General features: G+C 37.2%; 1 protein-coding gene across 1 annotated transcript in view; it reads left to right on the top strand.

The window, feature by feature from the left end:
• Positions 1-22,836, top strand: part of SUCLG1 (succinate-CoA ligase GDP/ADP-forming subunit alpha) — a 28,219-nt gene extending 5,383 nt beyond the window's left edge. Inside the window, exons 2-9 of the mRNA XM_037527725.2 lie at positions 4,205-4,308; positions 6,030-6,146; positions 11,067-11,279; positions 11,425-11,482; positions 12,632-12,715; positions 14,400-14,551; positions 20,923-21,111; positions 22,608-22,836. Of these exons, the coding sequence (XP_037383622.1) occupies positions 4,205-4,308; positions 6,030-6,146; positions 11,067-11,279; positions 11,425-11,482; positions 12,632-12,715; positions 14,400-14,551; positions 20,923-21,111; positions 22,608-22,634 (944 nt within the window). The 3' untranslated portion in view covers positions 22,635-22,836. The remainder of the gene's footprint in view (positions 1-4,204; positions 4,309-6,029; positions 6,147-11,066; positions 11,280-11,424; positions 11,483-12,631; positions 12,716-14,399; positions 14,552-20,922; positions 21,112-22,607) is intronic.
• The last annotated feature ends 325 nt before the right edge of the window (positions 22,837-23,161 follow it).

The following is a 23,161-nucleotide window of genomic DNA, read 5'->3' as shown; positions in this document are numbered from 1 at the left end:
AAATAGCCCAAGGTGTGGCAGCCTTTATCATTGGGAATTTCTCCATGGTGGCTGCCTTCAGGACTTCTTGCTGTCCTAAAGTTTAATTTAAAATATTCATTTAAAAAATATTAGTGAAGTTAAATATCATATGTTGATTGACCTTGTTGTATTTCTTGTTTATGCATTTTTTTCTGTTACACTTTTAGTCAGTTCCTTAATGTCTTTTCATGTTGTTTAGGTTAATTCCCCATCTGTTACATGCTATGAAAACACTCTCCTTATATGTTAACTGCTTATGGTGTGCTTTGTTCTAAGTTATTTCTTTTCTCATGTAGTAAAATAAAATAGTCCATTTGTATTATACTTATTCTTTCATTTGTTAAAAAAAAGTGTGGAATTTGTGCTAGAGTGATAGAACTCTGAGGACCAGTAGTAGCCTTTAGGACTGGACTTCTGTGCATTCTCTCTGTGAATTTTAGGGAAACCTATAATTTTTGTGTGTACAAAAATAGATCTAGGCTTTCCCCCCATCTTTCTCTACAAGTGGAAGATTGATATTTTTCAATTTGCACAAAAAGTTGGCACTGATGACATTTAGCTTAACATGAGTATTTCTTCTATAGACTCTGATCTTGTCTTGAAATTCAGTAAAACATTTCCTATATATTTACTCTGTAAGGCACTGTGCCACACACTGTGGGAGAAATCAGGTCTAAGATAGAGTCCTTATGCTCATGGTATGTACAGTTATAAGTTCTAGAAATATTTAGATGACCCCTGAAATAATTTTAAGATAAATTTAACCGTAAGTGATTTTACTTAGATATAAAGCAGTCAAGAGTATAATAAAATGTGTGTGCCTGGCCTCATACAGTGTGTGGTGTTTGTTATATACCATATGTGAAGGTGTTTGCAAGTTCTACTTAATCTCAGATCCCCTACTTCCACCCTTTTATTTACAAGACATGAATATCATGGGGAGATTTAAGGATTCCTCACTTTACAATGTTTTATTGGAATGTGAACTTATATGAACTAATGTAAGTAAAATTCTCAATAAGTTGATTGTATTGATTCTAATCAGATTATATTGACTCTCTGAACCAGGAGCTGTGGGGGTTTCTCTTACAAAAACTCCCATGACTGGTTGATCCCTAAGTGCAGGTGTAGGTTTCAGTTTGGATGACATGGGGCCAACCAAGTTGGTAGTGTGAACTAAGGCAGAGATAAAGAGAGCTTTTAGCTGCATAGAAATTACAACTATGAACAAGAAACACAAACCTCTCCTTCGTTTAGGAAGTTGTAGGTCAGGTATTGGGGATTATAGGAGTGCGCTCTTGATAGCCCAGGACTTAATGTAGACTTAGTGCCAGTGTAAAATCCATTCTATAATCCTACCTCTTCTTCCTGCTTCTGCCAGCCCTTGACCTTGCCCACCCCCATCTTACATTGGGATTGGAGAGTTTACACCAATGTCTAAGTCTTATTCCTACCACAGTATTTTGCATGCTGTGCAGTTACAGCCAGCTTTATGTGTCCAGATAGATTATAAATTCTTTGAGGACTGATACTCTCTTATTCAACACTATTTACATATGCACTTAGCATTGTGATTTAGTGTAGATACTCCCCAAATGTTAAACAAATGCATAATCATGACAACCCCAGGAACTAGGATATGTGCTTGTTCTGGCATCCTCTCATTTCAGTATCAATGATACTCTGTCTGGCATCATGCTGGATTCTTGTCAAGACAGGAAAAGATCAGGAATTTAATTTCTTAGCTTAACATTTATTTTTGGGGTTGACTCAAAGGTCATGGTAGTCTGTTAGTTCTAGCTTACCGAAACTAATATGTAAAGGCCCAGGCCTGCTGACTAGATGGGAGAGCGATGCACACATGCCCATACCTATGCATGATATATGTCTCTCAAGATCTTTTTCAGCAGATGCTGCAGAAGATCAGGAGCATTGTAGAAGCTCAGTTGTATCAAAGGGCTAGAAGGTGAGCTGGTGCTCATCATATATTCTGATGTAGTTTCTATGAACATCAAAAATATGGAGTTTTGAAATCTTCATACAGTTATTCTAGGAGATCTGGTATAGGAATAGCTGGCAATCGTAATTGACCAGCTAGCAATCTCTGTCTGGTAGGCCATGCTTTCTGAACCTAGGTAGGTAGAATCATTTTTTTCCTCAGAGGTGTCCCTGTGGAAGAAGAAGTGAACTATCTGATACCTCCTTCCTTTACTTAGTGAGTATAAGAATAATTGTGGTGAGACCATACTCTTCCTTCAAAAAAACAAGTATTTCTTATAGTGAGTATGGGTTCTAGATATCATATCTTATTATCTGATTTTATAATCAAGTCTCCTTTCCTGTCTGAAAAATTCCTGATGACAGACCATTTACTGAAGATTCTAGGAGTGGGAGGGACTGATGGAGCAGATTCTGTTGGGAATAGCAGCAGGGGAGGAAAGGGTGTGTAGCTCTTCCACAAGTATTGTGGTTGTGAGTTTCCAGCTGGGAGAACTGGGAGCAAGGCAAGTATGGTCCTTGAGTGATAGGACTGATTAGAATGGGCTTTCAGGCCACAAATACCAGTCCAGTTGTTGTGTCTGCTGTCCAGGTTCAGGTACTTAGCACAGGTGTGCCAGGACTCGATCCTAAAGGCTCCCTCATCTCCTCTTGTTCAGCATATTCTAGTCCAAGAATGTATCTGTCTGTTACTCAGCAAAACTATATGCACACAGAACAATCTTCTCCAGTTGATAAGGGTGAAATCTGTGTCTGTCTCTTCCCTGGAGATACAAGGGATCCCCAAATTAAAAGTCCTTAGAAGCTCAGGCAACTATCTGAGACAACTCAAGAGGTGCTTAAGGGATGGAAGTGGATCAGATACAAAACCTGAGGTCTGCATTTAGGAGGGCATCAGGTGATGATTCAAGACAGAAAGCATGGAGTAGATCCTGGACAAATATATATAACAAGGGTTTTTTGTTTTGTTTTGTTTTTTTGTTTTGTTTTTTGTTTTGTCCTTTCCTGGGGCTAGCTTTCATGGGCTACCATCTCAGTGGTAGAGGAAGGCCTGGTACTTTGAAGGGGTCAGGGAAGGATCATAAAGACAGCAGTTTGGGCTTTCATGGGGGTTTAGAAGGTTGCCAGAAAATAGCCCACAATTTTAATTCATCTGTGCTCTACTTTTACTGACTTTTGAAATATACACAGCTGGCTTTAGAAACGACTTAGGTTTCTCAGTTTTATTGAGGTAGGTTGCTGAAAATAACTTAGATTTTTTTTTGTTGTTTCTCCCTCATATACTTTACCTGCTTATTTTATTTTCGTTACTATTTTTATATGTGAGGGTCTTGAGTCTTACATCGAAAGATATCAAATTAAGTAATTTTGGCTTATATTTTAGACAGGCTTTATTCTGTGAACACATTAAATGTTAGCATTTAAAGTTAATATAGGGGGCTTCCCCTGGTGGCGCAGCGATTGAGCGCTGGGCTGCGAAGCTGCCCGCAGCCGTTGCAGTGCCGGTTCGATCCCCGGGCACTGGCGAGGGTCCCACATGGCGTGACAGACCTCTCCTGTCCCGCCCGCTGCTCCCCTCAGCAGTGTATTTCGTTGGTCTGCCTGTTCTGTTCCCTGCTCTGGCTCTGGTGAATTCTCTCACCGTCCCATGCTTCTGACTGTACCCAGTGCTTGAATAAATAAATAAATAAATCTTTAAAAAAAAAGTTAATATAGGGGAATGAGTTGTAGAGTGTTCTTAGTAGTTCTCTTGATAAAGTTTTGATTATATGTTGGGTTTAAAGAGGTTGGGTCAAAGGGGGCAAGTATGTGACTAACACTCTTAGTAGGGGTGATACCTACTTTTCAGACCCGCGATTATATTTGAAGCATGAGTTTTTGAGCCCCACTTTTTCCCCTGAGGAATGAAAATTATAAGCTTCAGGTTTTCTCTCTCAATTCAGAAAAACATACAAGATGATAGTTCTGGGTAAAGAGGGGATCCTGGAGATAGAACATTGTCTTTTGTTTGTTTCTTTTTTAAATCTATTTTTATAGTCAGTGTGTCTCATTTAAAAAGTAACCTTTAAAGTTGCCATGATCACAAGATAGTTCCTGCTCTAAAGGATATTTTTGTTGTTGCCAAGTTCAATTATCGTCCAAAAGTTTGGAAAAATTATTATGTGTTATTTTTTTTACTTTTCAGTGCAACAGAATGGAATTCGGCATTGTTCCTATACAGCATCTCGGAAACATCTCTATATTAATAAGAACACGAAGGTTATTTGCCAGGGTTTTACTGGTAAGCAGGTAGGTTGTCAAGATTTTTTTGAAAGATGTATGTTCCAGGTATGTTAGACATATAAAAAATAGAACTATTTTCTGTGTCACAAAAGTTTTAATACATTTTTTTTTTGCAGCAAAGTATATGGTATTGTAAGGGAGTTGTATTTTCAGAGCAGGTTAAGTGCTAATCAACCTGTAAGATGAAAATTATGCTTAAACTTACCTGAAAAATCTCTCCCTGGGAGTCTGTTGTGTTGGAAATCAACCTATTCTCTTTCAGCAAGTGTAACACCACTGGTTTTCCTCCAGTATTGGAGCTGATCACTCTTTCTTTAGTTAGGCAATCAGTAAAGTAGATGGCTTATATTTAGATCTTGTACAAAAAAATTCACTATAAACAGGAATGTAGATTCAGTGTGGGGACATGCTCTGGACTAGAGAGTCTCATGAGAGCCGAGACAGGCAGGGGAAGTGCTTCGCACCCCGGCTTTGCTCCCCTTCCACCCTTTCTGGGCAGATGGTCTTTGAGGGGACAGCAGGCACAGTTGCCTGAAATATTAAATTTGTTCTCATTCATTTACATTCATTCTCTCTCCCTACCCTATACCTGTGTCATAGATTTTTGCATCATTTAAATATATCTGTGATGTAATCCACAATAAAATGCAACATAATTTTCTTTCTTTCCTACTGTTCTACTTCCCTGGGATTTTTCTGTTAGCAAGTTGACTTGTTTCCTTCTACATGTTTTTCTTACTCTAGGAATTTAAACAAACTTGTTTATATTCCTATAAAGTGCATAATAGTGTTTAGTATACAAAAATATATATATTTTTATATATATATAATGCCATATAATATATATCATGTATGCTTTGTGTCTATAGAATAGATTCCTAAATGTAGAATTGGGTGTCAAAGGTTCTGTTCATTTAAATTTCTTGCACTTCACAAAGCACTAAGAAGATATTTTAATGAGGAAAAAACAACAACAAATTTTAGTCTTATGTTTCTATTCAGAGACACTCTGCAGACTACTATTCAGAGACACTCTGCATACTACTTAACTACCGTTAAGTTGCCTTTTAAAGCTTTTGTACAGATTTATAGTTTTACTACAGTAGAGGCACTTTTTTTTAACATTCTCACTTTTTTTTTTTTTTTTAATAGACGCATGTTTATTTATTTGTTTGTTTGTTTGTTTATACATGCACTGGGTACAGTCAGAAGCGCGGGAGGGTGAGAGAATTCACCAGAGCCAGAGTGGGGAGCAGAGCAGGCAGAAGGACCGAAGTACACTGCTGAGGGGAGCAGCGGGCGGCAGGAGAGGTCTGCGCGCCATGTGGGACCCTCCTCCGGTGGCCGGGGAGCAGCCGGGGATCGAACTAGCGCCGCAGAGGCTGTGGGCAGCTTCGCAACCCAGCGCTCAACCGCTGTGCCACCGGGGAGGCCCTTAACATTCTCACTTTTTACCCTCTCCCCTTCCACATACACACACGAAGGATACTTTTAAAGTATGTTTTAAAATGTAGCTTTTTTTAAAGTATAAATTTATAGACTTAATCAAAACACTAACTTCAAATTGAAGTTAATGTATACTCTTAATAGTCAGGTGTAGGGAAAAATGAGATAATCCAAATTTGGATTAAATGTTGTATGTATGTGTGTGTTTGTGTATAGCTGAAGATTGCCTTTTATGCTTTGCAGCCTCTCTCTTCTTACAAGTCTTGTGATTTGTCCCTCAGGGCACCTTTCATAGCCAGCAGGCATTGGATTATGGTACCCAAATAGTTGGAGGAATCAGTCCAGGAAAAGGAGGCAAGACACATCTGGGCTTACCAGTGTTTAATTCTGTGAAGGAGGTAAGTAATAGTACTGAGTTCGGCAGCAAGAAAAAGAAGGGGAAGAGCAAGCAAACTTTGGGTAGGCATCTTAATTGTGTCCCTTTAGGAAGGGTCATTTGATATTTTAAAATCCAGTGACATAGAGAAATTTCAGTCACAGTAAAAACCTGTGGGTTTACCTTAGCCACATAGACTCAGGATGTTTTCTCCATAACCTGTGTGATTTTTGCTTGTAAACAGACATTAGCTCCTTAGGGAATAAGTGCTATGACTTGGCTTCTGTTTGGTTTATTATCCTTTTTTAACCCTTTCTTCTTCCAGGTTAATAGTATGCAGGTCAGCATTTACCCCCTAATACATACTGAGAATGAGCTGTTTGCCAGGCATTGTGTTGGGTTCCACACATACATTATTCAGGCTTAGCACAACCCTCTGAGGTGCTGTTGACATCCCCATTTAATTAATTAATTTATTTATTTATTTATTTATTTTGTTTTTTTTTTAAATTTTTAAAAATTTTTAAAAATTTTATTTTCATATTCCCCATACAATTGCAACCCCCTTATTTTGACCCCAATCCCTCCCCTCCCCACCCACAATAGAGTATCTCTGGTTCATAGTTTTTTGTTGATTTTGATTTTCACTTTTTTATAGTTATTCATTTTCTTGCTCCCTTATTTAAGTTTTCTAGATTCCTGCTATGAGTGAGACCATCTGGTATTTTTCTTTTTCTTTCTGGCTTATTTCGCTGAGCATGAGCCCTTCCAGCGCCATCCATGTTGCTGCAAATTGCATGTGTTTATCTTTTTTGAATGCTGAGTAATAGTCCATGGTGTATATGTACCACATCTTCTTGATCTAGTCATCTATTTTTGGGCATTTGGGTTTTTTCCAAAGCTTAGCTATTGTAAACAGTGCTGCTATAAACATAGGGGTGCAGGTGCTCTTTGGAATTGATGTTTCAGTGTCCTTTGGGTAAATACCTAGGAGTGGAATTGCTGGATCATATGGAAGCTCTATGTTTAGTAGGTCCAGAGATCTCCACCCAGCTCTCCATAGTGGTTGGACCAGTTTGCACTCCCACCAACAGTGCAGGAGAGTTCCTTATTCTCCACATCCTCGCCAACATTTGTTGTTGCTGGTTTTTTTAATATGTGCCATTCTCACTGGTGTAAGATGGTATCTCATGGTAGTTTTAATTTGCATTTCCCTGATTACAAGCGATGTTGAACATTTTTTCATATGCCTGTTGGCCATTTGCATTTCCTCTTCAGAGAAGTTTCTTTTTAGCTCTTCTGCCCATTTTTTGACAGGATTATTTTCTTTGTTGTTGTTGAGTCTCACCAGCTCTTTGCAGATTTTTGTGATCAGTCCTTTATCATTAGTGTTGTGTGCAAAAATGTTCTCCCAGTCGGTGAGGTGGGGTTTCTCTTTGTTTTTGTTATTGTCTCTTTTGCTGTGCAGAAGCTCTTTAATTTGATGTAGTCCCAGCTGTTTATCTTTGCCTTCACTATCACTGCTTTGGGTGATGTGTCTGTAAAGATGTCTTTGATGTGCAAATCACGTAGTGTTTCGCCTATATTTCCTTCTATGTATTTTATGGTTTCGGGTCTTATGTCTAGTTCTTTAATCCATTTTGAGTTGATTTTTGTGTATGGTGTGAGGTAGTGGTCAAGCTTCATTCTTTTGCATGTAGCGACCCAGTTTTCCCAGCACCATTTATTGAACAAACTTTCTTTGCTCCAATGCATAGTCTTTGCTCCTTTGTCAAAGATTAGTTGACCATAAATCTGTGGGTTTATTTCTGGATTTTCTATTTGATTCCATTGGTCTGTGTGTCTGTTCGTGTTCCAATACCATGCAGTTTTGATGATTATGGCTTTGTAGTATAGTTTGAAGTCTGGGCGTGTGATGCCTCCATTCCCTTCTTTTTTTTTCAGGAGAGCTTTGGCTATTCGGGGTTTTTGGTGATTCCATATGAATTTCATCAACTATTTCTTTGAAGAATGACATTGAAATTTTGATTGGAATAGCATTGAATCTGTATATTGCTTTTGGTAGGATGGCCCTTTTAATAATGTTTATTCTTCCAATCCATGAGCAGGGGACATTCCCTTTTAAAGGCTATCACTGGTACAGAAAGGTTAAGGGTCCTATCCATAGTCACTCAAATGGTAAGTGGCAGACTTTGCATGGCTCAGAGTAAATACCTTTGTGTTCCTCCATGAAGACTGTTTGATTTCTTTTTTTCTTCCCTGTTGAATTCTTAATGCTTTAAACATGACTTTTAAATTAAACTGTAATTCTTTGTTAAAAACTAGAAGTGCTTATTATAAAAATTCTGCTGATGGATACAAAGGTATTTCAGGTTTAGTTTTGCAGTATTTTCTACATCTCAATTTTGGCTTTTCAGAGAGCTAATTTCAGTGTGTATTCTCTTACTGTCTCTCTACACTTATATGACTATATACAAAAATAATAGTATTTTAAAAGAAACACAAATTCTTGACTATTAATATAAGAAAATAAGAAAATTTAGTATTTGGGATTGATGATAAAAAAATATATACTTACACTTTTTACCCTCTTCCCTCCCACACACACACACTTGAAGGATACTTTTAAAGTATATTTTAAAATGTAGCTTTTTTTAAAGTATAAATTTATAGACTTAATCAAAACACTAACTTCAAATTGAAGTTAATGTATACTCTTAATACTCAGGTGTAGGGAAAAATCAGATAATCCAAATTTGGATTTTTCTTTTTACTTTAAACTTGAAAATAGAGTATGTGTACTATATATGTATGTGTGTTTTAAATTTATCTTATTTTGAAGAGTAAGAAATATAAGTAACAAATCATATACTCTGTAGAAGGATCATTTAAATTCATTTTGCTTTAAATTTTTTGTCCTCTCTCCCCTTAAATTCTGTTATGACCGACTTCATGACCTCAAAGTTTGGAGAGGAGCTGTTTTCATAATTTTAGGCAGATTTGATTTTTGTAATTAGCTTTTCTCGCTTTTTTTGTAAAGAAAGTTTTTGCTGCTAAGCAATGCATTTCTTATTCACCACAATGCAAATAGATAGCTGCTATTTCTCTCTCACTGGTATAGCTCTTATAGAGAACTTTTCAAGTGAGTAGGATGGATACCTCCCATCCAGTATTAGTTTGCCAGTACAGACACTGTTAGTCCAGTTTCTAACAGTATTTTTAACATAAGAGGTAGAGAAATGTGGGATGTTTTTTCCATCAAATGCCTACATGCCTATCTTTTGTTTCTAACATAGTTTTTATTCCTTTTGTTTTCTCTGTTGTTATCTTGAACATAGTTTTTCAAAAATTATTTTTCACTGTTGGCATCATTTGTGGGTGATCTGCAAGCATATCCCTTAGCATTCTTTTGTCACTGTCAGAAACAGGGATGCAGTGAGAAAACGTCTCAGTCTCTGGAGATGTGGGGATCATTCAGGAATGAGTTCCAAAGACACTGTCTTTTACTTCTGCCTCTTCTGATTGTATTTGTATGTTCTATAGCTTAGTATTTTTATCCAGTGTAAAATCCCGTGGCACAGCCTTCCAAAAAGGTTTTGCTTTGTGTCTTGATTAAGTTACCTTTTAACATTTACAGGGAACCAGTCTGCTGTAACTAAAACAGACACTTTGTAATAAGATATCCTTAGGTTTGAATCTTGATTCTACCACCTTCTAGCTATGTAATCTCCTAAAAGTTATTTAATAATTCTTGGCCTCAACATGTTGATTTATACATGGGGCTACTAAAACTAAGCATGAACTGTCATGGTGAAGCCTTAACTGAACCCTCTCACAGAATAGTTGCTGCTACTCTTTGAGAATTAGATATCACGGACAATCTCTGTCTTTAATCTCCTCTTCTTTACAGTAGAAGAGACATGGTCACATGCAAAAGTGGGAAGAAAGATACATCTTTATAGGAGGAGAGTAGTTAAAGACCAAATGCAGGCTTGAGCCACAGACAGAAAAATGTTCAAACTGACAATGTTTAAGTGCTTTGCATTGTGAGAAGCCATGTAGAATATAGAGTAAAATGTTTAACTTATTTTCTTTTCTGTGGCTATTTCTGCCTGTGTTTTTTAGTTTATTTCCAATAAATGAGCATTTAAAGTGAAAATTGTCAGTTTAAAAAAACTTTGTTTTTCTTGTCTCTAGATAATATTTATCAAGTATGATATATTTTTAAACAGGTGTTTGAGATCCAAGTTCTTTTTCTCCTGGGGAGTATAGGGTCTTTGGTACTGAATAGATAAGACAGTGTCTTATAGAACAAAATAAATGTAACATGGCCATGGGAATTACGGTACACAAACACAAAATCAGCAGTGCTTTGAGGTTTACTGACATGCCACTAACTGAGGGAAAGTGGTGTCACAGAAATTCAATTCAGAGGAGCATACTAAGGGGACAGAAAAGACCATGGTATATTCTGTTGTTTTCTGATAGCATAGTGAACTTTTTAATGGGAAGAATGAAGGCATCTAATACCTACAGGTAGTGTCCTTTCCTGACCCAAGACATTAAAATCATGGTATTGAAAATGTATAGGGCCTCCCTGGTGGCGCAGCGGTTGAGCGCTGGGTTGTGAAGCTGCCCGCAGACTCTGCAGCTCCGGTTCGATCCCTGGCTGCTCCCCGGCCACCGGAGGAGGGTCCCGCATGGCGCGCAGACCTCTCCTGCCGCCCGCTGCTCCTCTCAGCAGTGTACTTCGGTCCTTCTGCCTGCTCTGCTCCCCGCTCTGGCTCTGGTGAATTCTCTCACCCTCCCGCGCTTCTGACTGTACCCAGTGCTTGTATAAATAAATAAATAAATAAGCAAATTAATAAATCTTAAAAAAAAAAAAAAAAGAAAATGTATATAGCTTAACTAATAATAATGTGCTTCCTGGTTAATGTTTCAGGCCAAAGAACAGACAGGAGCAACAGCTACTGTCATTTATGTTCCTCCTCCTTTTGCTGCTGCTGCCATTGATGAAGCCATTGAGGCAGAAATGCCCTTGGTTGTGTGCATTACTGAAGGTATCCCTCAGCAGGACATGGTACGAGTTAAGCACAAACTGCTGCGCCAGGGAAAGACAAGACTGATTGGGCCAAACTGCCCTGGAATCATCAATGTGAGTGTAAATAATAAAAGTGAGACAAGGTTAAGCCTCTCGTAGACTAACTAGCTTTGGATCAGTCCAAATATACTTGTGTATATGACCTATGAGTTATACTCATAGGTACTTTTCTGAAACTGTGATTTACTTTCCTTTTCAGCCTGGAGAATGCAAAATTGGCATCATGCCTGGCCATATTCACAAGAAAGGTAGAATTGGTGAGTATGTTTCTTGTAGATTAAAAAAATTTCATTCCCCTTAAGTTCAAAACTTAGAGAATTTGTGATTGTGTAAATCAAATTTAATAATTAACTTGTTTTTAATTGTAACATTGGTTTGCAGCACTGTCTGTGATGCAAAGGACCTTACCTTTTTAGATGTATGTTACTATACCACACCCACTACTAAGGCACCTGTAGTCCTCCTCCAGTGTCCATTGGGCAACCTCCATACTTTGCTTACCAGTCTTCCCCTCTACTACTGCTCAATTCTACAGTCAAATTTGTAGGGTTGGTTATTTTTTGGTTTTCTCTGACCCTGTTTCTGTATATTCTGTGTAAAAGTGAAACCATCTGGTATTTGTCTTTTTCCTTCTGACTTATTTTGCTTAGTATCATCCCCTTCAGTTTCATCCATGTTGTTGCAAATGGCAATGGTTCATCTTTTTTATAGCTCCATAGTATTCCACTGCAAATATATATCATATCTTCTCAATCTTCTGCTCTGCTAATGGGCAGCCGTAATTTGGCTATTGTAAATAATGCTGCAGAACATAAGAGTGCATGAATCCTTTCAAGTTAGTGCTTTGTATTCTTTGAGCAGATACCTAGTAGTGGAATTGCTGGATTATGGTAGATATATGGTAATATATTTTGAGAAACCTCCATATTTAAACCCAGAGGAAGTTTGGCCTTATTCCCCAGTTTTCTTTATATTGGCTTTGAAGTCTACATATTGTTTGAAAATTATTAGAAAAACAGTTGTGAGGAAGGAAGGTAGCTAATGTAACTAATGCTGGTATTGTAGACTAAAGGTTTTAGTGGTCTAATAGCTGGGTATCTGTAAGTCTAATCCATTATGTTCCGCCACCCTAAACAGGGTCTTAGAAGAGGTAACTTAGGTCTTTGTCGCACTCCTTTTATGTATATGGAATAACCCTCATTAATAATATGCTCTCTCCTATGTCTAACTTTTAAAACCTCCCTGCTCTGATTTAAAACCTTTTTTCTTATTTTATTGTTTGAAACTTATTTGGATGACAAATTGTGGGATAGATTTTACGTATATTTGTTTTTCTAATTTAGTTTACCATATGATGGTCTATCATATGAACACAAGCTAAATTTTTAAATTTGTCTTCTTTTAAGGTATTGTGTCCAGATCTGGCACCCTGACTTATGAAGCAGTCCACCAAACGACACAAGTTGGATTGGGGCAGACTTTGTGTGTTGGTGAGGGATTTTTGCTAAAATCTGTTTGTTAGAATGCAGTATCTTCATTGAATGAGTATAATAGTTATTGTTTGTGGTTTTTTTTTTATTTACAAGGGGTTTTGATGTCATTTTATTTAAAAGATATTATGACCTGAAATTTAATTTGCTTAAGTGTGAATTTCTATATATTTTCAAGGTTCATGCTCCAAGGTTTGACTTTCATGTTGAGGAAGGAACAAACATCCTCAAATATGTGGGTCCAGAGACTCATGATGCCTGAAAATACCACTTATTTTGCTTGCACTGAAGAAATTCATATTAAGGCTTTTATTACTATAATTGCTTTTTTTTTTATAAATCATTAAAAGCTACCATTCAGTGTTTCACAGTTACTGAATTCTTTGTATTTGTTATTCTTAAGGCAACTTTCTAAGGTGCTTCTGGGATAAAAAGTTTTACAATTATCGCTTTATTGGTGATCACAACCTAGGTTAGGAGGTTGAGCTTCCCAGAACCTCTTCTTATTTTGCCAAATTATACTGCCTCCCACTTTTAAAATTTAAAATGTGTTTTTACACTATAAACTAAGTTTGGTATTTGTTGCCAAAGGGTAGGTGGATTTCTCATTTTTATAAATACTCCTTCAGATTTGGGGAATACCTTTTAAAAGCTCTTTTAAAAATAATTTTTTATAATTAAAAATTACAAAATATAGCCCTGAAAAATCCAAAATCCTTAAATCCAAACAGTCAGTATTGGAAACATTAATGAAACTTTATTATGTGCAAAGTTCAGCCTTAAATACAAAGTAACTTAGTGTGATAAAGAATAAGAATGTGTTTTAAAGTAGAGTTGTAATAATTCCATATTCTCCAGTTTTATTTTTCGTTAGTTTAAAATAATTTAAAGCAAGTAGGTTGGAAAAATTAGAAAATGGCAAGTCTTCTGTATGAAGCCTAAAACTTGACACATCTCACATTTGGGAAATGCCACTTCCCTTCTTCTGCTTCATTCTTCAGAATTGCATTGAAAATCAACTCTGCCTTCAGTATGTTTACAATTTAAAAATTGAAAAAGAGTGGCAGCAGTTGGTAGGCAACAAATGCTTTATCCTGTCCAAGTACTTGTTCTTAAACATCATAATAACTTGTAGTAGAGGCCTCTATGTATAGTCACTGTCTAAAGATCTACCCCCTCTGGATCTAAAGGAAGAAGTGTCAAAACACCCTCACTGGGTGATGTCCCTTGGAATTCCTGGATTAGTGTTTTAAAATTTGTGAGTGGTTTCTCTGCATCATGCCTCATTAAATAGTAACTTTGTGCAAAGAAATTTGTTAAATGTTTAATCAGAGAAGACATTCTCCCACGTAATAGCGATACACATTTTTAAAAAATGCTTATTTTAAAGATAAGTTATCTGGCACTTACTTGTTGGAGGAAGAGAATTGATAAAGGAGCTAAAATACAAAGCAGGTTGTCTTTGTCAATATCAAGCCAGCCCCCACTTATCATTCATGAAATGTAAGCAGAAGTAAAGTAGCATTTGTGATAGATGTTAAATGCATGAGTTCGGATATATTTAAATATACTGGTGAGAAGGGGTAGGTAAAATAAGAAACCAATTTGAAATATTTCTTGACTTAACTTTTGTGGTCCATCTTCAAATTACCTGCTGTGTTCATAGTTTTTGACTTTTTTTCAGGCATTGGAGGTGATCCTTTCAATGGAACAGATTTTATTGACTGTCTTGAAATCTTCCTGAATGATCCAGCCACTGAAGGCATCGTACTGATTGGTGAAATTGGTGGTAATGCAGAAGAAAACGCGGCAGAGTTTTTGAAGCAACATAATTCAGTAAGTTTGGGTTTAGAAAAATATAGCACTTTGCTCTTAAATAATAGCACAGGCTTGTTTTGGTGGTAATTTATTTTTTCAAGGATTAATTTTTCAAGAAAACATAAAGATAAAATTAAACTTCTTTAATTTTAGGCCTTCTATACTGGCCATTCAGAAAACTTGATACTCTTTCTGGATTGCTTCTCTTGCCCCTTTATCACAGTCTGTTCTCTGCTTAGATCCTTCTTAATGACATCACCCCACAGGTTTATGGGAGGCAAGTTGCCTCCTAGTGAACAGATAACATTTGTGCTATCAGCTTGAAAAGCCCTCACTTGACCTGCATTTACATGTTCACTTGTCTGTTCTTCCTAATCTGAGGGGAAATAAGTGTTCTTGCTCTTTTTAAGGTTGACCAACAAAAGATCCTATCCTTTTTATACTCTTTTTCAGAATCTCACCGCCCTCTAGCTGCAGTCTTTCTGTATAGAGTAGCACTTCCCTTCAAAAGTCAATTAGAGGGCCTCCCCGGTGGCGCAGCGGTTGAGCACTGGGTTGCGAAGCTGCCCGCGGCCTCTGCGGCGCCGGTTCAATCCCCGGCTGCTCCCCGGCCACCAGAGGAGGGTCCCACATGGTGCAGACCTCTCCTGCCGCCCGCTGCTCCCCTCAGCAGTGTACTTCAGTCCTTCTGCCTGCTCTGCTCCCCGCTCTGGCTCTGGTGAATTCTCTCACCCTCCCGCGCTTCTGACTGTACCCAGTGCATGTATAAACAAAACAAACAAACAAATAAAATAAATAAAAAACATGCCTCTATAAAAAAAAAAAAAAAAGTCAATTAGAAAAGCTTTATTATTACCCAAATCCTATGAAGGCTTTCCCTGTTGCTTCTCCTTTAGAATTAAATGTAAAGAGTAGTGTGGAATGGTGGCATTTAGCTTAGGGGAATTGAGCTTTGTTCCTGGGGTGATGGAGAGAGAGTATAGTAATAACTGAAGCATCTTGGTGCTCATAGCCCCCACTGAGAAAATGTGTGGCAAGACTTGGGGGAGAACATGTAGATGATTTCTGTGATTTCCCTGATACAGACAAATGAGTGAAGAAATGAAGCACTTTCAGAAGACCAGGCAAGAGAATGGAGATAACTTTCTTTCTGTAATTGTGAAATTGAGAGTGAAAGAATTAAATTCTACAGAAAAATAATGAGTATTGAGATTAAAGGAAAAATAATGAATATTGAGAGTTAAGGAAACCAGTGATATCACCTATAGGGTGATACACACAAATAGTGCATATTTATATGTGATTTAAGGAATTTTCAAGTGCTATTTTGAATATGTAGTGGACTCTAGAGCACCATGGGTTTGAACTGCATGGGTCCACTTTTAGTGGACTTTTTTTTATAAACAGTGTAAACTTATAGTGTCGATAAATACAGTTTAATACTGTAAATATATGTTTTCTCCTTTGTGGTTCTCTTGATTTTTTCCCCTAGCTTGTCTTGTAAGAATACAATATATAATATACAAAATTTGTATTAGTTATGTATTGACATTACTTCTGGTTGACTGCAGGTTATTAGTAAAGTTTTGGGGGAGTCAGAAGTTATATTTGGACTTTCAATTGTGCAGTGGATTTTCAACTCTGGAAGGAGCTTGCACACTTAACCCCTACTTTGTGCAAGGGTTAGCTGTACTTGATTTCCTTCTGTGGTGATCTTAAACTCTGATTGCCATGCAAGATGTAACTCCGTGTTCCCCTTGCTCTCTGGATAGCTTTCCTTGCTTTTTATTCATGCTCTCATTTTCAGCAGTCTGGCTTCTGTCTGCCACTTAGAAGTTGTATAACCCTGGGCATGTTACTTAACTTCATCATGCCTCAGTTTATACATTAGCAAAATAGTGTCTACCTCTTAGCACTGTAAGATCTATGAAGTTTAAGTTACTTAGTAACATCCAACACCAGGCACATAATATGTTCTCTTACTGAGCTGTTCAACTGCTGCTGCTGTTGAATCTTACTCTCCTGACTTTGCTTTTACAGAGATCATTGCTGACCTTGATTTATTCTTTATCCTCTCCATTCTCTTGGTTTTTCTCCTTCTCCTTCCATGGATTTACTTTCTGAGCCTTTTCCCCAAGTGTGAATGATTATTATATATAAACAATGTCACACTCATGCAATTTCTAAGGCAGAAATCTCAGGGCCATCTGTTATTTCTCTTTCACCCCTTGTTTTCACTCAGTTACCAGCTCTGTTTGTGAGATCTCAGTGGTGTATTTCTGTTTCTGAGATCTCAATAGTGTGTTGAGATTCAGAACATTGTCTTTAGTGTCCCTAGTTCAGGGCCTCAATTATCTCACCTGGACCATGTCAGTAATTTCATCTGGATAGCTCTACTCCTTTCCCTCCACCCATTCCCGGTCTCTCTCAGTCATCCTGCATATAGCTGCCCAAATTATCTGTCCTCCTGAAACACAGACAGTGGAGCCTTATGTCCCCTAGTTTTGAACCATCACAGTTTTCCATTATTTCATTAGTCTCTTATTCCAGACTAAAGGCCAGATTTGGCATAGTATTCCATTCTCTCACATGCTATTCTGATGTTCCTTTTCAGATTCATGACCCTTCTGAATGAAGTTTTTATTATTTTCTTTTGCTTGTTCCTTCTGCAAGCCATGCTTAATAATCTTGCCTCATTCTAGACTATATTATGGACAACTGGGAATTGTAGCCTTAATGCTAAGTATCCTGGTACAGTAGTTACCAGTAAATGTTGGATAATGAAAAAATAAGTAGATTGGAGTAAAATGTTATTAGAGTCTCTTGAAAAAATTTCACAAGAGTTGTAATGTTTTAAATTTATGTAAAATCTGACTTCTGGACCTATATTTTGAATAGCTTAGAAAGCTAAGTGGACATATTGCTTCACTGGGTACATGCTTTCCTATTCCTGGTTAGTTCTTATGCACTAATTCTTATTGAGGACCTACTGTGTTAGGAGATTCTGTATAGAACAGTTTAGTTTGACATATTATATACAACAATATAGAGTGAACACTTAGTAATGTTATTTGTTGCTATAACTATTAATATGATCATTACAATGGCCATAATTATTTGCAAAAGTAGTGTTGTTTAATCTTTATCTTGACTTTTGAGCAAGATGTTTATGTTCTTTTTTTTTTTTTTTAAGATTTATTTATTTATTTATACATACAAGCACTGGGTATAGTCAGAAGCGCGGGAGGGTGAGAGAATTCACCAGAGTCAGAGCAGGGAGCAGAGCAGGCAGAAGGACCGAAGTACACTGCTGAGGGGAGCAGCGGGCGGCAGGAGAGGTCTGTGCGCCATGTGGGACCCTCCTCTGGTGGCCGGGGAGCAGCCGGGGATCGAACCAGCGCTGCAGAGGCTGCGGGCAGCTTCGCAACCCAGCGCTCAACCGCTGCGCCACCAGGGAAGCCCTGTGTTCTTCTTTTGTGAATGAGGAAAGTGGAACAGAGAGGTTAATAACCTGACAATCTTATGTATATAGCACGTGAACCAGGGATGGGATTCATAACTTGGTATACCCGACTTCCCTATTGTGTGAACTAAGGACAAGAGTTGGTAGTCTTGGGCATGTGTTCGATGTCATCCTAACTGATCTTTCTGTTTTTAGGCTTTCATATTTCTCATCACTTATATATCCAGTTTTTAAGATTGAATAGTCTTCCCTATAATCTTTCAATTGTGTTTTTCTCTACTTAAAAATTTCAAGTGACTTTTCTTTGTTAATAGCTACATCCTACTCTTGTCTCTTTCTAGTGCAGTATTCCCAGTGTTTGAATATGGGGACAGAGGGATCAAGTGGAAATTTGTGTCACTCAAATATGAGATGCTAATATCCTCCACAGAGCCCACAATGAATGAATAAATGACTTGTGGAGTCTTTCATTTTCTGCTATAGTAGCTTCTGGGCATAGAGAAGTAAGTGAGACCATAGTCCCTGTGTTTAGGGGATTAATCGTTTAGGAGGGAGAACTAGTAGGAAATAAGTTACAGTTACTATACTGAGTGTAATAGTAGAAATGTGTTAAAGACACAGAGACTGCTGAACAGAAGATGATCAGCTATTTGGGCATTTGTGGAGATTGAGAGGATGAGTCAGAAATGCTTGAGAGAAGAGAACACTTGAAAGTTAAGTAGGAATTTGCCAGATATTTGAGGAGAGTGAAGAACTTCTCAGCAGAGGAATAGAGGCAGAGCAGCCCGGAATTACTGGAAGATAAAGAGCAGGAAAGAATAATGGGAGGTAAGGCTGGGGCAAGCAGTGTCAGACTATGCAGAACCTGACCTGCTGCTACCCTAGCGTGGGTAGGGGCATTGGAGGCAAACTGTGCTAGTAATTATTCACTGCCATGCACTTGCAGTTAAAAAAAATAAAGTCAAATTCATTTAAGAATGTCCTTGATGAAACAGTGAAAATTATTAATTTGACCTTGAGTTAGTATTTTGTCTTGAAATGGGAAGTAAAGCACTTTTCCAATTAGCTGAGTTAGCAGCTTTTTTCATGGAACACCAGTTTTGCTTGAAAGAATAACCAACAAACTGGTCTTTCAGACTTTGGTATTTGACAGTCCTTTTTTAAAAAATGAATTGAGTGCGCCTACCATATTAAGGAGAAACAACTCATGGTATTTGTTGCCAGTGATACAATTGAGCTTCTATCTGTTGTTTACTTACCAACTTCCCACCCTAGACCTCCTAATGAGAATGGTGGTGATACTGATGAATGTGACTTGTTGAAACTGAATGTTGCCATGTGTCAGCATTTGGAAGAGCAATATAACTCAGAGAACCTGTATTTTCTCTCTGACCATGCGTGTTATAAAATCATCACTTAAAAGATCCTTTCAAAGTGAAAAATAGATCAATGGATTTTAAACTAACAAAGGACAAGAGGTTCTTTGTTGTGGTTTCACATTCTAGCATTGCATTTAAACTTTAAGAAGTTAGTGCTTGAGGAGGTTTGTGTTGTATCAAAGAAGAATAGCCACAATTATCTGACAGGCAACTAAAATACTTTTCCAACTATATATGTGTGTGAGGCCAAATTTTCTTCTTGTACTTCAGCCAGAATAACATGTTGCAATAGATTGAATGTAAAAGCAGTTAGAATTCATTTACTTTTCATTTAGTCTAGTTGCAAAACTATAAAATAATGTCTCACTAGAATATTGTTTTGAATAAATTAGTAAATATTTATAAAATTTCATTGATTTTTTTATAGAGTAAATAGCAGATAAAATTATTAAAAACAAAAGTTCTTTGGGATCCTTGACAATTTTTAAGTATAAGGAAGGGGTTCCAAATGATTTGTGAACAACTGCTTGAGAGGACTAGATATTGATAATACCTGGATGAAGGCCCACAGATTCCACCTGTGCTCTGGTGCTGCCCTGTGCAGGCCTCTCTCTTTTTCTTTTACCTGGATCCTCTGTTGCCTCTTGACTCCTGTTATGAATGTGGTGTTTGTGAAATTTAGCATATATTCATTTATTCCTTTATGGCCTCTTTTAACTGATTGACATTTTTATATTATATATTCATAAAAATATATATTTAAAATATATTGGTTATTTTTTCAACTGTAATTCTAAATTATAGGCTTCTTATTTCCTGTGTATGGGTTTTATGTCAACCTCAGAATCTAGCACAGTGCTGCTGTGAACTTAGAGGTTGCACATTAGAATGCACTGTCGTTGAATAAAACCAGGCCTGATCTTCTTTCTTAGATTTTATAGAATTTCAGAAGAGAAAGGATCCGTGGCCATCAAACTGATTTAGCCATTTTATTTCATAGAGGAGGAAGCAGACAGATGTCTAGAAAGGTGACATGCCTTGTTCAAAGTAATGCAGCTTTTGTCAGTAGGAAGTCAAGTCTGGTGACTCCTTTCCAGTATACCTTTCCACCTTATCTTTTAGTAAATTTACTTAAATGACATAATAGTCAATTAAGACATAAAATCAGATTGAAATAATAAAAGCTGTTTTTGTGTCTTGATTCATTATTATCGTAAGTCATGTGAAATGTTCAAGTGTCTTTTTTTTTTTCAAACAGTTACGTATGTATTTATAAAACAGCTTGTGCCAGTGAAGTTAAAGTTTAATATCTAAACAGATTAGAAAAAATTTACTCAGAATGATTTACATGTGTTTATATAATAATGTGAGTGATCTTAAAGGAGAATGCATTGGTTTCAGTAGTTTAATATTCGTGTTGGTTTTCTTAGTGAGGATGAATGATAGGTCCTGACAAATCCATTTTGCTGTTTACTGACAGAGTCATAAATCTGAAGTCCAGTTTTGATCAATTTTTTCATTAGTACATTTAAAATATCACTTTGCAGGGTCCCAAAGCGAAACCTGTGGTGTCCTTCATTGCTGGTTTAACGGCTCCTCCTGGCAGGAGAATGGGACATGCAGGGGCAATTATTGCTGGAGGAAAAGGTGGTGCTAAAGAGAAGATATCTGCCCTTCAGAATGCAGGAGTTATAGTCAGCATGTCTCCTGCGCAACTGGGAACCACCCTCTACAAGGTGAGCTATGCCAGTGGCCTGAATGCCCTGAAGTTACAGGCCTTAAACTGTGGACCACACTGGGTACCTAGAAATCGTGACCTTGTCTTCTGGGTCTTATCTCTTCTTTTCTTTTTTTGTGTGCAGCTTAACAATCTGTAGCAACTTGACTATCACTCTAATGTCTATTTGGACATGACCAGGATTAACGTTCTGATTAAAAACTTTGTTTTTATAAATATTGGTATTTGCTCTTTTGTGAGTGGCAAGATGTGATATAAAGAAAGTGTTTTGGAATTCATAAATGCCATGAATTCCATTCATTAGCTTTTGTTTTTTCTGTGGAGGTTTTTTGGGATGTAGCTATCCTGATCCAGTAGGTTTCTGTTTCCAGGTAGAGGGATTGACAGCTGAGTACCAGGAAATGGAAACTAGATGAAGAGGTAGTTGGGGTGAAGAGATATTTAAGGAAGCAGGCAGGGTAGGTTCAGCCTTTGGTTTCTGGCTCTGCCTGTCTTGCGAACATTGTTATTTGTAGGTTGGAAGATCAACTTTTTAACCATCTTTTCTCTTCAGTGGTACACCATGGTTTAAAATTTTCAAAATGACATAGTATTTTCTGTGATCATTTTGTAATCATTTAGCACTCTCTTTATTTTTTATCATGGTGATAGCCTTCACAAAAAAGCAAACAGGAAGCAAAGGAACTTTTTTAAGAATGCTGAAAAGAGGCACACATTGCATTTCCAGGAGGGAATGGTGTTTTGACTCTATTTTCTTGCCCTTGACTTAAGAAAAATAAAATGGATCCTTGTTTTATCGATTCTTTGATCCTGTTTTTGGAATATGAAAGTTGGCCATAGTGTTTGAAAGAAGCCTGGGTGGTTAGTGAGTGTGGAAAGGTGAATTTATTTAAAAGAGGGGAAGGGCAGAAGCAAATTCTTATTCACATTGGAGACATGTGTTACCATTTTTGTCCAGTAAGTGGCAGCAGGCATCTACACATGTTGTATTCTAATTGTTACAGGTAGAGAAATGTTAATTCCATATTGTTTCCTTTTCATATATTTCTAAGGTTCTTGACATTTTTTTCAGATCTTAAGTGAATCTGTATTTAGTTTTATTCTCTTAGAAACTAAACAAATCTTCCATTGCCTTATTAAAAAGGCTGATGTTCATGTACAGCATTAAAGCATTGGCTATCACAATCAGGTTTGTCAAACTCCTATTGTTAATACTTCAGTATACAAAAAATATAATTCAAAGCCTCAGAGCTTTTGCATTTAGGAGACATAAAGTTACAGCTCTGCATTTAACTTAAGTGAAATTCAAATGGCCAGAGATTGATTTGAAAGCTGTTATTTTGTGTTCAAGCACTTTCATTCTGGTACATTTTACTTCTGTAATTTTTGGTTGTTCAGAGGATCCTAAGGATAAGAGGTAACAATCACTTTGCCTATGAATATAATTTGGATCTTTTGTCTTTTATCTCCTCTCCCTCACTTCTATTTCCAAAGGAGTTTGAAAAGAGGAAGCTGCTGTGAAAGAAAAACTGAAAGTTCCCTAAATGTATGGAATGATGTATCGTGGAATGGGAACCAGCAGCAGTTCGCATCTGATGTCCTCTGTTGTCAGCCTGTGCACCTGACTCTCGGATTTTAGGACATTGAGAACCGTTTTCACCTCCTTGTATACGGAGATAGCCAATAAATCTATCATTTGGCTTGAACACAGTTTGGAGACTTTATTATTCCATTATAGAAAATGGGGGGAATGGGAAAAATGGAGAGTACATGTGTGCACACGTGTGTTTGAATGAGCTCAGTAGAGAACACTCTGACTTGAGAGAATGAGGCTATAAAAAAATTCAATGTGCCATTTGTCTCAGACAGAGAGCGACTCTAAGTCTCTTGAATCATAGTTTTCTCATATGTATATATAATATTTATCATCTTGCAGGTGAGTGTTGAAAATTAGGGGTAAATATTAAGTATCTCTGACACTTAAGGCAATTTAATTGTCAGTGCCACCACCATTATCACTGTCGTCATCATCATCATCATCAAGATTG

Source organism: Talpa occidentalis, unplaced genomic scaffold (genome assembly GCF_014898055.3).
Source record: "Talpa occidentalis isolate TD23 unplaced genomic scaffold, MPIMG_talOcc4v2.1 talOcc4.5, whole genome shotgun sequence".
NCBI lineage: Eukaryota > Metazoa > Chordata > Mammalia > Eulipotyphla > Talpidae > Talpa > Talpa occidentalis.
Note: the sequence above shows the minus strand (reverse complement) of the source record. Positions and strands in the feature narration are given on the sequence as shown.